The 15,898-nt window shown below is 40.5% G+C and overlaps 1 protein-coding gene across 7 annotated transcripts in view; it reads right to left on the minus strand.

The window, feature by feature from the left end:
- Positions 1-9,287: 9,287 nt before the first annotated feature.
- Positions 9,288-15,898, minus strand: part of PDGFRA (platelet derived growth factor receptor alpha) — a 115,325-nt gene continuing 108,714 nt past the window's right edge. For 6 of the 7 annotated variants that reach the window (XM_031018376.2, XM_006747506.3, XM_031018378.2 and 3 more), the window contains one exon: positions 9,288-12,380. In XM_031018376.2, the coding sequence (XP_030874236.1) occupies positions 12,233-12,380 (148 nt within the window). In that variant the 3' untranslated portion in view covers positions 9,288-12,232. The remainder of the gene's footprint in view (positions 12,381-15,898) is intronic. The other variant, XR_004072391.2, reaches the window with a different exon arrangement.

The following is a 15,898-nucleotide window of genomic DNA, read 5'->3' on the forward strand; positions in this document are numbered from 1 at the left end:
TGAATCATGGAACACTTTATCTAAAACTAATGATGTAATGTATGGGGATTAACATAAGAATAAAAAAAAAAAAAAGAACCAACACAAAAAAAAAAAAAAAAGAATGACTCCAAGATTTGGAGCATAAGCAATTGGAGGATTAGAGTTGCCAACAAACTGAGATGAGGGAGACTGAAGACAGATCAAGCTTGAGGGAAGAAGTGAGAGTCAAGTTTTGAAGTTAGGGGGTCAACTATTTGACATTCAAATGAAGATGCTGAGGATGCAGTTGGACACATGAATCTATAGTTCAGGAGAAAGGACTGGGTTGGAAATAGGCATTTAGGAATTGCCAGCACATAGATGGTATTTGAAGCCATGAGCTTAGATAAAACCAGAAAAAAATGAGGTTCAGAATTTGCCTTGGGGCACTCCAATATAAATAGTGCCCAGAAGAAGAGAAGGATCAGCAAAGAGACTGATTAAAATCAACCAGTAGGGGCACCTGGGTGGCTCAGTTGGTTAAGCATCTGCCTTTAGCTCAGGTCTGGATCCCAGGGTCCTGGGATTGAGCCCCGCATCAGACTCCTTGCTCAGCAGGGAGTCTGCTTCTCCTTCTCCCTCTCCCCCCACTCTTGCTCACACTGTCTCTCTCAAATAAATAAATAAATAAAATCTTTTAATTAATTAATTAACTAATTAATTAATTAAATCAACCAGTAGTGCAGGATGAAAACCAAGAGAGGTAGATGTCTTGGAAGCCCAGTTAAGAAAGTTATTACAGATTGGAATTACAGACATCCCCATACAACTTTTTTACTTGTTACAAAAAGGTTTCAACACTTATGAATATGAATTTATTGCAAGTGATGGAAAACATGAAAATAGTCAAACATGTTTTTTTAAGCAAAAAAAAAAGAATGCGGAATTAGATAGGTCAGGGCTAATGCACCTGTGCAAGAATGTCATCAGGAAGCCTGTTACAGTCTCCTGGACTGCTATTTTTAGGATGAGATTTTTAATGTCATGGTCAAAAGATGGCTGCTGCAACTCTAGGAAGTGTCTACAAGTTCCAGGAAGGAAAAAAATGGGAAGGACAATGTAAGAAAGACAAAAACTTCTTCTCAGATTTGCCTTTTTAATGCAATAAGGAAGTCCTCCCCAGAAATTACACCCACATCTTATTGGCCAGAATCACGTGACATGGCCAAATTCTAGCTGCAAGGGAATTTGAATATTTTGCCTTCCGACCTTTGTATTTTAAAAAAGCAATAAAAACATACAGAAAGATGTTGAGTGGGCCAATCTATAATATCTGCTGCAGAGAGTAAGAAATCATGCAGAAATAAAGACCTCATGGTTGTAGAAGTAAATGAGAAGTTGGGAGTTTCCAAGGCAATATCTCTCTAATAAATGAATGTTTCTTAATGATTCATATCTAAGAGTTATAACCAGACACTGCTCTATTGCTTCCATTTGCACCTCATTTTGCCTTTGTTCTGATCAATATCCAAGATTTTCACATATGACGGTACATTTTTTTTACTCTCTTGGACCATTACTATTCTCATTTAAAATGGTATCTGCTAAAAGGATGACTTCAAGACCCAAACCAACTTTCAGCCTTAACATCACTTTTGGTTTATGGGAATGACTGGCTCTGTCCCTGCCTTTCAGAGATGTTCTATCTGTGGACTATAGTTGTTAAATATTCATGAGCACGCTTTATCAAGGAAATGTCAATTCATGAATCCTGGCTTATTGTTCTTTTGGCTTAGAATGCTCTTACCTTCTTCTCTCACTGGAAAAAGTCTTTCAAAGGCCAGCTCAAACACTTCTCTGCAATATCCCCTTCATTGATTAAAGGCTCTTTTCTCTGTACTCTAGTAATACTTTGAATTATATATCATACTGCACTCTACCAACATTTGTAGGATGCATCTAAATTAACTTTTAGAAGAAAACTTAAAGTATTAAATCTGTATATTAGGAAGTTTTAGGTCTCACATAAATTATCTAAGCTTCTACCTTAAGAAACTAGAAAAGAAAGAACAAATTAAGCCTAAAGTAAGCAGAAGGAAAAAAAAGTAATAAGGAGTAGAAATCAATAAAATAGAATGGGACACAAAATAGAGAACAGATAAACAATGAAACCAAAAGCTGACTTTTTGAAATTATTCCTAAAATTAATAGACCTCTAGTGAATATCCTTAATAAAAAAAGAAGACACAAATTATCGATATCATGAATGAACAAGGAGACAACACTACAGATCTTATAATACTAAAGAATAATAAGGAATGTTATCAACAACTTCATGCTAATAAAGTCAAAAACTTTCTGCTAATACATTCATAATTGATATGGACAAATTCCTTCAAACACAAGCTACCCAACTTACTAAAAAAGAATTAGACAACTTGAAGAGCCCTATATTTATTAAGGAAATTGAATTAATAATTTGTAACCTTCCAATAAAGAAACTTCCAGGCCCAGGTGGCTTCAATGATGAATTATATCAAACATTTAAGGGAGAAATAATACAAATTCTACACAAACTCTTCTAGAATATAGAGGAAACATATCCCAACTCATTATATAAGGCCATTTATTATCTTTATACAAACTAAGGTAAAGAAATGACAAGAATAGAAAACTACAAGTCAATATCCATCATGAACAAGGATGGAATGTTTTATATAAATCTTTTAGAACAATGTATTCTGAGTGTGCTTCAAGTAAAAAATGTTCTTGTTGAAAAAAATAACTTTGGGACGCCTGGGTGGCTCAGTCAGTTAAGCGGCTGCATTCGGCTCAGGTCATGATCCCAGGGTCCTGGGATCGAGTCCCGCATCGGGCTCCCTGCTCTGCGGGGAGCCTGCTTCTCCCTCTGCCTCTGTCTCTCTCTCTCTCTCTCTCTGTCTCTCATGAATAATAAATAAATAAAATCTTTAAAAAAAAAAAAGAAAAAAATAACTTTAACTGAGGGTACTTGCTTAAAATAAAACATATCAGAGGGGAGGTGTGTGACAATGGGTGAAATAGGTGAAGGGGATAAAGAGTACACTTATAATGATGAGCACTGAGTAATGGATAGAATTGTTGGATCACTATATTGTACACCTGAAACTAACATAATACTGTATGTTATCTATAGTGTAATTAAAACTAAGAATAAAAAAATAAAATTAAAATAAAATAAAAAATAAAAGAGCCTTAAAACAAAAACAGACCCCAGCCATTAAGCATCTGAGGAGGGAGCATTTTGATAAAGACATCTGAGAATACTGTATGCAACAAGGACATTAGATAAATAATGGTACTGTGCTGGCTAAGAATCTTGCGGAGTAAAATAAAGTTGGTTATCAATAAAGCTGCTCCAAGAAGAAAAAAACAATCCTTAACAAAATATTAACATATTGAATCCAGCAATATATAAAAAGGATAATAAATCATAGCTAAGGGTATTTTAACCCAGGAATGCAAGGATGCTTAGTTTTTGGAAATCAGTCAATATAACTCACCAAACTGACAAATGAAAAAAGAAAAACTATATGATAATCACAATAGATGCAGAAAAAAGCTTTCCTAATCAACTATTTTCATTCAACTTTGTAGTGGAATTCCTAGCCAGTGCAATAAGGTAAGTAAAACAAATAAAAGGCATCCAAATTGAAAAGGAAGAAGTATAATTGTCTTTGCTTATGGATAACATCATTTTCTATGTAAAAAAAATATTTAGGGACCTACAGAGTTGCAGAATATAAGGTTAATTGCATTTCCACATACTAGCTACAAATAGAAATAGAAAAAAAATGCTATTTATGACATCAAAAAATGAAATATTTAGAAAAAATAGCAAAATGTTTATAAATACATAAAACTACAAAATATTATTGAGATACTAGTATAAATAAAGAAGACCTAACTAACTAGAGAGGTTCACAGGTTGGAAGATTCAATATTGCTAAGATGTCAAGAGCATAAGTCCTCAATACAAATAAATTTCAAGCTCCACTGTATCATGTCTGTTAATATCCCATTAGTCAAAGAGAGTTACATGGTCAAGTCTAACATCAATGAAGTGAGAATATCTTCTACTCCTATGAAGATGAGGGGGAGGAATATAGTTCTGAAGCCACTGAACATTAGTGATATCCCTAGAACTTAACATTAATACATGAGAAATGGTTGTTGAATAATGACTAAATAAATGTCTTTTTAGAAGAGTATGCCAAAATATCATTATGCTTTGATTTGGAAGGATTCTTATTTCCCAAATCATAACTAAAGTGTTACAGCCTTACCCTCACCATGTACATCTCTTAGACTCTACCATCACTATAGTCTCACTTTGGTTGCAAAAGGAGTTATGGTAGGAGCTAAATGGCTGCACCAAAATCCATCATTATTCAAGGAGTAGGAAAATTGCTATTTGTTGACTGTTTTCTGTAGAGTTGAGGTATAATGGTTGGGCTGAACATGCATAATAATAGAAAATAACCTTAATTAATTATTGTCCCATAACTTCCCTTACATACCTGTTCTGTAGAGTTCATTCTTCCTGTCCCTTTGGATGAAATTTAGAATCAACCCATTGCCATTCCTTGTCATGCTTAGATAATAAAATGTTCTCTACTTCCTCCAGTTCAGTACAAACTCTGAACTTCATGGGAAGTTTTAATTTCTATTTCCCCATCTTGGACCTACTGAAGAAGGCAAAGGAAAGGCTGCAGTGGCAAAAAGATGAACATGGTCAGTTTCTTCTCTATTTTCCCCAACTAGAGCTTTTCAACTCCTTCCCAACTCACAGTCCCTTCAAGGTTAAGAGGGGTTTCATTTGGGGAAGTGAGAAGATAGAGATCTTACTTGGCTGGTACTATGCTGAGTTAATGTCAAGAACTATGAATGATCTGAGATTTTATCCTACTTGCAAGCCTATGAGTTGGCCGACCACAGTTTCATCATGCTGCCAGAAAACAGGAAGACTCCTGGGTCAGAAACAAAGGACTTTACTACTCACAATCCAGTAAAGAGCATGAACTTGATATTTACATCAGTTTTCCCTGCACCCTGAGCCCTATGAGGGTAACACAGTGACCTGGATGGGTGCTCACAGACAATGGCTTTGTGTCACAGCTCAAGAACCTTAAGCTTAGGAAACACCAGTGTTTTATAATAGGCTGCAAACACATCTGACCAACATTTGTCCCAGGAGGGGACATCTTCTTTATCATACCCGCCATCGAACAAATCTGCTTTCTGCTCTCAAGAGACACTATTTCTATCTTCCACGATGTAGGGATCTTGTCTGTTGTATTAATTTCTGAATCCCAGGGCCTAAAACGGTGCCTAGCTCAGTAACATTGAAGGACAGGGGAATAAAATTTGGGGAGGATGGATGTGAAGGTGGCCGTGAAGTGTCTGGAATCAAGCTAGGACAAGGGCTGCAGGAAGCAAGTCTGGCTGGCTACCCCAGCCCTACCTTCCCATTCCCAAATATTCCAACAACACTTTGTGTCCTCTGGTTGCAGGAAGGCTTTAGTTTTACCAGAAGGCTCCATTAAGCTATACTCCATATCATACAGAATATACATGATATATTCCTCCAGCTTGTTGTTACTCCCAGGTACAGACTGTGGCCCCCCACCCACCAGTTTTCTGCTCTGTGCGGCTCTGCTCTGCAGTGTCATATTCCCCTCAGGTAATTAGCCAGTTGGACTCAACTCTGCCAGCTGCCTCAGTGAGGCTTAAATGTTCTAGAGATCAACTAAACAAAGAAGTGGCTATTCTCTAATAAGTATTTGCTGAAGAGATTAGTTAAAAAATGACTTTCTGTGTCCAGATCATTACATCATGTCCTCATGCATTTTCTGCACTTAGGAAACCAACCCCAACCCTTCTAGGGAAAAAGAAAGGATGTCTAATAATCTCAGGCTAACGAAGGATACTTTGGAACTATCTTCATACATGCCAGATATTACGTGCAACCCTGTGGGATAGCAAGCTCAACAAAATGAAAAATGTAATGGAATCCTCAAGTCAGAGAGGAAAAAAGGTTTTCTTCATTTCAAAGAGTTACTTAATTTCTAATCAAGTCTAAAACTTTGACCAACCCAACAACCCGCAGCTTGAGCACCACACAGAAAATACTGGATCCAATTCTGTTTGGAGCAGTCAGCATGAAATGTAATGAAATTCAAAAGACAGGATACACATGCTCCAGAGGGAAGTCATTAATACCCATGAATAATGATAAAGCAAAATACCATCTGCCAGGATAATGTGGCAAATCTTTTTAAAATTCCGATTAGCCTTTAAACCAGAAACAGGGAGCAAATATGCTCCCCCAGCCATGTGAAACCATGTGTCCTTGATATCTCCATTGCTTTATACGTAGACCAAAATGTGGATGATGGAAACATTACCCATGTAGGAATAGATTTTGGAGGATGCATTCATTATTCTTTAGGACATGGGTGCTATTTATGTAGCTGGGTGGAACAGAACATTATAATCTGCTAATTAAGGCCACGTATATATTTTCACATATATTTAATTGTCAGGGTGAAAAAATTGTTATAAACACAGTATATTAATTTTGCTGTAACAACGTGGTTGGGTTTAATCCTTATATGTATTTGGAGTCAGAGATGATGAAGCATTTCTATCACCATTATCCTGGGGGAAATTGCCTAGTTTATGATGGATTCAGATATTCTAAGTCATTTTCCTGAGCTGCATTTTATGAAGCATATAACTAGGAGAGTCATAATATTCATTATTAGATCTGTTGTAGTATAGCCTAAAAAGAAATTGTTCTTATTATAAACGTGTAAAATACTTCTACAGGCCAACTAGTCCATCACTTGTCTTTTGAAATATCTCAAGAAGCAAAGCAACCTACTTCTGAACAGTAACATTTTCTCAGTATCTCTTGCTTTCCCATGGTCTGGTATGGTATAAACAGCACTGGAATTAGTATATTTGGAATTTCTAGCCCTGGTGCTCTCATTACCCAGCTGCATGGTTTTTAGAAGTCCCTTGGTTTCCTCATCTATAAAATGTCTTCCTTGCCTCAAAGTGCTATCTTAAGAATCAAAAGAAGGCAATGTGAAAAGGATCTTTGAAAGAGTTTTAAAACCCTCCAGTAGTGGTAACAAGGTGATGGGCATTAAGGAGGGCACGTGACGTAATGCGCACTGGGTGTTATATGCAACTTTTGAATCACTGAACACTGCATCTGAAACTAATATGTACTCTATGTGGGCTAATTGAATTTAATTAAAAAAAAAAACCCTCCAATAGTGAAAGTTATTTTTACCTCACGAGGAAATCAAGTAGGCCGCATTGTCTGTATTATATTAAGAGGTAGAATTATACATTAAAAAGGAAAACAGAAAGATCGCTCTGCAGGCTTAGCACCCTGTGTGGATGCTAGATCAGGCAGCTCTTGTTTAATCAGTAGGATTATTGTTCCCAAAGTCCCATGTCCTTCTTGGGGCTGGAACAGAAGCAGAGCCAATACCCAGCCTATAGTTAGCATCTTCCAACTTAACTCCAAGGAGGTGAACTTTGATCTGCAGGCTAATGAATATGGGTAATAAGGAGTTATGTTGGGATAGGGTGTTATATTCCAATTATTAATAACAATCCATTTCTATCATCCAGAAATTGAAAATAAGTTGAATTGTATAATTTTTGTGGGTGTTTTTTAAAGATTTTATTAATTTATTTGACAGAGAGAACAAGAGAGCACAAGCAGGGGGAACAGTAGAGGGAGAGGGAGAAGCAGGCTCCCTGCCCAGCAAGGAGCCCGATGCGGGGCTCGATCCCAGGACCCTGGGGTCATGACCTGAGCTGAAAGATGTTTAACCATCTGAGCCACCCAGGCGCCCCTCTAATTTTTGTTCTTTAAATCCTAGTCATTTGATTTGACATGCTTCAGAACACAAAAATCAACATCCTCCCAACACTTACCATATCGCAGTGAGCGATGAGAGGCAGAGGAAACCCTAGAAAACTAGGGTTCCTAAAATAATCTGCAAAGCAGGTGATTCAAAATTTTATTGGGACAATCATATGCGAAGACTTGCACTTGATATCAACTTATTTCTGCACACCCTTTGGCCTAGCAATTTCATCTCTAGGATTCTGTCCTAACGAAACACTACTATGTGTGCACAAGGATGTGTGTGCAAGGAGCTTCATGAAGTCATTCCAATAGCAAAGCAAGGAAACCATAAATGCACCTAGAGGAACACGATTGCATCGATTCTGGTACATTCCCATGATGTGAAACTGTACAGCTCATAACAGATGAGGGAGGTCTATCTATAGGTACTTCTCAGATCTCTAAAACATAACATTGAAAGAGAAAAGCAGCATAAACTCTGATAATGATGTGTCAGGATAGGTTCATCAAGTGTAACAAATGTGCCACTCTGGGAGATGCTGATGATGGGGAGGCAAGGGGTAGAGGGGAAACCTCTATACCTTCCATTCAATTTTGCTGTGAACCTAAAACTGCTCTAGGAAATAAAGTCTATGTTTAAAAAAAACGGGCGGAAAAGCACTTTACAAAGCATTATGGAGGTGCCTGGGTGGCTCAGTTGGTTAAGCGTCTGACTCTTGGTTTCAGCTCAGGTCATGATCTGAGGGCCATGGGATCAAGCCCTGCATCAGGCTCTGCACTCAGCAAGGAATCTGCTGGAGATTCTCTCCCTCTCCATCTGCCCTCGCCCAGCTTGTGCGCACGTGCTCTCTCACGTGCTCTCACTCTAAAATAAAAATAAATAAATAAAATCTTTTTTTAAAAAAAGAAGTAAACCCCATTTAGGTAAAATATGAAGCAAAAACAGAGATGTATACATATGTATAGAAACAGATGCACAGATAGGGAACTGGAAAGATAGAAGATGCATTTCTGCCTCTGGGAACCAGCACAGGGACAGGGAAGATGATAGAATGAAAAAAGTCTGTAATCTTTTATATTACACACATGGACAATGTTTGAATGTTGTAGACAGTAAATGTACTCTTTCTGCAGGGGAGAATAATACCATGCAATATAATGCTATTAAAACAAACAGTAGGATTGAAGATGAGCCAAGTGCCAGCCATCTTTAAGTCAGATCCTGGGTCTGAAAACTAACTAGCTCAAATAATATTCAAATCTTAAATTTCCTACTGGTCTCATCGAAACCATAATATAGAGTCCTACTGAAATGTTGCTAACAAAGCAAATTGAATGGGATGGCTTTAATTCATGTGATTCGGCTAAAAACAAAAATGCTGGAACCTTAGCATAACTTTAAATTACATATATATCATTTATTGAAATATAAAGATTTTCATTTACACGTTTTAAAACAAAAACACGAACGGGGCATTTTGTAATACATTTTTTTTTATCAGTAGACCCTACCTATTGAGTTACTTCTCACACATTCGCCACACCACTATTTTGGAAACACGTATTTTTCTCTTTATTTTTCTAAAATATAAATTTTGGACATTCAAAAGTGCAACAGTCAATGTGCCTGTGGGGGAATATCACAGTCAAAAAAAAAAATATAAACAAAGGCAGTGATACAGCTTGTCATAAATGTTTTGGCAGTATTCTCCAAGTCTATATAGAAATACATATATACATATTGATGTATAACATCATTTTATCTCACGTCCCTCTTCACAAAAATAGGACCATTTGTACAGATCGGCAGACCACATTTTAAGGACATCATCGATCATTTTAAAAAGTCACAAATTGTGTTTCTCAGGCCAGCTTTGATTGTCTTCATAAAAACAGAAAGCGGGAAGGATTGGCAAATTTTCATCTGGGGACTTTGCAAGAGGCCAAAAAGGAAACAAATCTGTGATACACTGAAAACACTGTAAAAAAAAAAAAAAAAAAAAAGGCAGTCACACACAAACTCAGGTGGGAGTACTCATTAGGTGGGAGTATTCATTAGGACTAGAACCTGCTTGTCTGAGAATTTTCATCCAGCCTCGTGATGTCACACAGAACTCAAAGGAACATCAAAATGCAAAGCACCAACAAAAAACAGAATGCTTGAGCTGTCATTCTAGAAACACAAATGTATTTCAAGTCTAATGGGCTCTACAGAACCTAGTCAGATTTTCTTTTTTTAAAATGGCCAGTCTGGCTCAGTCTTCACACTTAGTATGAAAAAGGTGGAGAAGAAAGTTGGGGCTTGCATTGAGATTGCACCAGTGGGTAGTCAAGTACCTTGTTACTGCTGCTACATCTTCCAAAGCATCACCTGCCAGGAGCACCCACAGTGAGTGCAGTAATCACAGCCTGTGTTTCTTTCACACGGTGTCCACAATTAAGCGGTATTGCAAAGAATGCCAATGAACCTACACCAATCAGTTTGACAGTTTGGATGGATGTGACAATTTGTCCTGCCATCTCACCCCAAAATTTCAGCAAAACTTAAAAAAAATTTTTTTCACCAAAATATTGACCTGGTTACACAGAGACTTGGGACACTGAATAGTGCCATTTTCATGCATGCCATGGGGGGCCAGTCCAGTTGCCCCATGCAGTGGGAAGCGCTGTCTTAACTTCTAGAAGACCTACCAAACCAAGATTTAGCTCTCTCAGCCTCAGCTAAGACTGGAAAGTTAAACAAAGGGCAGCACTTGCTAGATATAGGGCATTAAATGTCATTGACCCAAAGCCAAGGATTTAAAATAGTAGGCTTCCTGCATGAGTGACTTCTAGCCCAGTTCCAAATTTCAAATGATCTGTTTCCCATGGCAACTTCCTATACCCTAAGCTGGTGTTTCCCAAACCTGGCTAATCGAAACAGCCAGGGAGTTGATAAAAATACAGGATCCTGCCCCTGGCCAGACTCAATAATTCAGAAGCTCTGGGGTGGGGACCTAGAATTTGGTGATCCTGGTTGCAGTTACATTTGGGAACCAAGGATCCAGGCTAACACACATGCAACCCTAAACGATGCCTGTGTGTTCTCACAGTTTCAAACTATTTCTCTGTGGGGGAGGAGATGAAGGAAAGGGGGCCATGGTCAAGGCATCCTTCTGACTCTTCTAGGGTTTGTAAAATTTTAAAAATATAGATGTTGGGACGCACCAGAGTTATCACCGGGCAGTAAAAGGACCTCTGCAAATTAAGTCTTTTTATTGCTGATTGTATTTTCCACGGGGTAATAACATGACAAGTCATGTTAGATGTAGGCTTATGCCTTTATATTGAGAGCATTTAGGATTTAGGGGTTTTGTTTCTTTCAAATCCCATCACTTCAGAGGGCAATTAACTGTTTTTAGTACAACGGATTAGGGAACCTACTCAGTACACAGTTAAAAACACAGACTTCCTGAAAGACACTACATTTACTCTGTTCTCTATGTTCCACTAAATTTAATCCACTAAAGCTATTACCATATTTTCTAGAGAAACATCGGTTATTTGATATAAATGTCAAAAACTGTCAAACTTGTCTCCTACTTAGTAAGAATTTTTTTTTTAATTGTGCTTTCTCTGTAGGGAAAACGTGTTACACATTACACATTTAGCATTACTGATAACAGTAGTATTATAAACGTAGATTACAATACAAAAATGAGTTGGTGGGCTTCTAAAGGACCCAAATCTAGTAAACAAGATTGGTTAATTATTATTCTTTATCTCTTTAACACTAAAAAAAAAAAAAAAAGTAAAATGCTATAGTACCAGTACCTTTTAAGGTTCAAAAGTGGTTTTGCATGTACTTCACAGAGGAGTTCAACAGCAGCTGATACCAGGTTTCAAGCAGGAAGTACATGGATGGGATGAGTGGTCTCTTCAGAAGTCCAGAGAAGACAATTAATACAAATCTAAACACATCCTCAGTTAGACTTATTTACATAATTACAATGCTGGGGTTTTCTCGCAATCGAAGTTGTGTCTGTTGGAATCTCACCAATGCCTTGGAAACACGGAGTTCACCTTCCAAGGCCTATCACTTCCTTGTCCAAACACCTCCAAACCTCACACGCCGCTGAGATGCCACTGAAGCATTGCCAAGAGGCAAGGCTGACAGGGTTCATTTCGAAATCTCCCATTCATACATAGTGAGCAGGCTCCCTGAGGCCCTTGGCCGGGAACTTCTCTTTACACCTCATCCGAGTCCTCCTCCCAAACGTTTGCATTGCAATCAAGTGGTTTGCTTAAAGGGATCCAAGGTGGCCCCAGGAGTGGAAGGTGCCCCCCTGAATCTGCCAGTCACAGGAAGCTGTCCTCTACCAGGTCTGAGGAGTCTATGCCAATGTCGTCCATCATGTCGATGTCCTCGATGGTTTCATCCTCTCTCTTGATGAAAGTAGAGCTGCTGGAACCTGTCTCGATAGCGCTCTCTTCTGAGGTCTGCGAGCTGGACGAGGGAGAGGATTGGAAAGGTTAAGCCCACGTGCAGACCCACGAGACTGGATGGGTGGCTAGGGTGGCATCCCCAACCCCAGAAGCAAAGGAGCTCTTCCTGTGAGATCCTTTGGCATTCCACCTCAGGCCACCCGATCTGGCAAGATTCTGCCACCAAGCCAGGCAGCTACTCATCATGTTTCACACCACAGTGGGCCCCATGCAAAACCGAGATCCCCAGGTCATCTCCATGCTTCGGCCTTCCTTCTCTTCCGTCAAATCTTCCAGCAGAGTTGCTAACAAGCTGTGACAATTTCTAGCCTCCCCCCGCCCCCCCAACTCAGTCCTGGTGGAAAAGAAAGTAAGCAGTGCCTGATCAGAAGACAATATGAGGGAAGGAAAAGCACAGAGGGATGAAATCAGCTGCAAACTACAGCCGGGCCAGTCGCTTGCTGTCCCTGAGACTTCCCGAGTGTCCCAACAGTGTTCTCAGGATCTGAGCCCATGCCTCGGGAATGCCTTCTCCCCCTCTTCTTTACACCCTCCCCAATCTTCCCCAGCCCCAGTCTGGAAAGCTGGGTGAAGGCTTTTTACCCACCAGAAAAGTGGCTGAAAAGGAGCCATAAGTCTGGAATCGTCTAGCACTTAGCAGCTGTGGGAGTCACACCAGTCACTTAACCCCCTGAGCTGGTTCCCTGGCCTATGGAATGGGATGACAACAGTGCCTGACGATATTCCTGCTTGTCAGGGTGATTAAATAAGGTAATAACCATAAAGCCCTGAGCACAGTACCTAGAACATACTAAGTCCCAATAAATATTAGCTATTATTATTGTTATTACTCAAACCCTACCTAAATAGGGCCTGAATAGCAGAGGATATCAGGAAATAGTTGTTAATTTTCTTACATGTGATCATGCTGTTATGATTTTATAGGAGAGTATCCTTATTGTTTTTTCTTAAAGATTTTAGTTATTTATTTGACAGAGAGAGTGCGAGTATGTGCGAGCGTGGGGGTGGGTGGGGCAGAGGCAGAGGAAGAAGCAGGCTTCCCGCCGAGCAGAGAGCCCGATGTGGGGCTCGATCCCAGGGTCCTGGGATCATGACCTGAGCCGAAGGCAGACGCTTAACCAACCGAGCCACCCAGGCGCCTTGAGAGTATCCTTATTCTTAGGAGATATTTGCTGGCGTTTCAAATGTTTTAGCAAGAAAAGAAAAAGGATGCGTGTATATGAGTGTGGTACATATATATTCCATATTATATGTTATTAATTACATAGTACATATTATTATATATTACATATATACATAAAATAGGGGTAACTGTAACATCATATAGTTAGAGAAACCAAATGTGGCAAAATGTTAACAACTACTAAAGCTAAGTAGTAGATGTAGTCTCTCAATTTTTCTGGACATTTAAAATGTCTTGTGAAGATTTTTAGAAAAATAATTTTCCCTAGTCTCTAGCCTGTCATGATTCCCTATCTTCCTGTCTCTGAACTCCTACTGCCTTATCATTCTCCTGCCTTGGATTGCAACATGTCTGGATCTGTCATTTCGCTCCCAGCAGGTCAGGTGCTGACAGGCAGGCCAGTCTGCTCTCCCCGCAAGGCCACAGCGGCATGCTGGAGACGTGCTGTGTAGGCTGCACTATGGGCTGGCCAGCCAGAGGACCGAGGCTCACACACGTCCAGCAGGGGCTCTCAACCCAGCTCTTTTCTCCCCTGAGGACCGGGCTTGACTCCTCTGCCTTGCTCCCCTCCTCTCCAGGTCAGTTCCGTTTCCAAGCAGAGAACTGAGCCTGGCAGGTAGGGGCCTGTGGGAAACAGTCTGCTGCCATCCGCCCCAAGGCCCTTGTGGCCCAGAGAGCTCTTAGAACCTGCAGGGTCACCAAACTGAGGTTTCCCTTCACAACCCCACAGATTGGGCCCTTCCCTAGGACTGAGCTTTTGTCTCCATTCTGAATCTGTACTCCACCCTACCCCCAAGTTACACCCTGGTCCGGGAGCCTCACTGTGAACCCCAGTCCACTGGGCTGGTTTTGATAATCACATCGTCCTGACAACCCTTCTCCCTGGCAGACCAGACAGATCTGCTTCCTGGGGCCCTGGCCAGTAGCTGGAGGCCTAAGTCAACCCTCAGATATGGACCCCAACCCAATTAGGACCTGCATTTATGAGACTTCTTTGGACACTGTGATTTGGACTAATGGCCCCTCCCTGGGGACCAGTTCTACAGTGGAGTCCTACAGAGGAGTCACCCCCTTGCACTGACCCTCCTGGACTTGGCAGGCTCCTCTCTGCCAATCCATCTCACAGAGAGAAGGCAGGGGTGTGGCCATGCAGGAAGCTAACTTCAGGGAGACTCAGTCCCAGATCATCCTTGATGCTTGCCAGGCTTCGTGGCGGTCCCAGAGCTCATGACTGGGCTTACTTCTGATTCCCTTCTTGTGGCCCAGTGCCTGGCTCCTAATAGTACTGACCCAGCACCCCCCAAACCCTCTACAGCAAGCAAGACCCGGTTTTTCTCATGCCCACTCCCCTCCCAAGCCCAAGGAGAGGACTTCACAGGACCACTATGCCTTCCTAGACCCAGAGCATCCCAACTCCGGCATCCCCACCCCCATGATGGACAGAATCGTACAATGCACCCCCCACACCAAATTCACATGTTGAAGCCCTAATCCCCATTGTGATTATATTTGGAGATAGGGCCTTTTAGGAGGTAATTAAGGTTAAATGAAGTCATTAAAATGGGGCCCTCACCCAATAGGACTGGGGTCCTTGTAGAGGAAGAGACACCCGCAATACACACACAGAAAAAGACCACGTGAGGACACATTAAGAAGACGGCCACCTGCAAGCCAAGGAGAGAGCCTCAGGAAAAACCAAACCTGCCAACACCTTGATCTTGGACTTCCAGCCTCCAGAACTGCGAGAAAACAGATTTCTATTTTCTAAGACCCCAAATCTATGGTAGTGTGTAACAGCAGCCTAAGCTGACCAAGACACTCCCCATGCTCAGCCCACCTGTCAGAGCCACCTGGGGGTAGTCATTTGGTACATACTTCGTACAATTCAAAAATCAAACGTTATCACCCTTACAGAAGTTCTAATTATCTAAGACGACAACTATCTATCAGCTAGAATTATTCTCTCCATGTAATAGATGTCAAATTCTGCGGTGCAGCCTCGTGTACCCCCAGAAAAGTTCTGGGCACTTTGCTTATGTTATTTATCAATACAACTTTCTAACTTAACTTAGAAGCAAAACCTTTTGGGCGCCTGGGTGGCTCAGTTGGTTAAGCGTCCGCCTTTGGATCCAGTGGTGATCCCGGGGTCCTGGGATCGAGCCCCGCATCGGGCTCCCTGCTCCGCGGGAAGCCTGCTTCTCCCTCTCCCACTCCCCCTGCTTGTGTTCCTGCTCTCGCTATCTCTCTCTCTGTCAAATAAATAAATAAAAATCTTTAAAAAAAAAAAAAGAAAAGAAGCAAAACCTTTTTATAACTGAAATATTATTCAGAGTCCC

The sequence above is a fragment of the Leptonychotes weddellii genome, chromosome 2, assembly GCF_054177405.1.
Source record: "Leptonychotes weddellii isolate Sample4059 chromosome 2, ASM5417740v2, whole genome shotgun sequence".
NCBI lineage: Eukaryota > Metazoa > Chordata > Mammalia > Carnivora > Phocidae > Leptonychotes > Leptonychotes weddellii.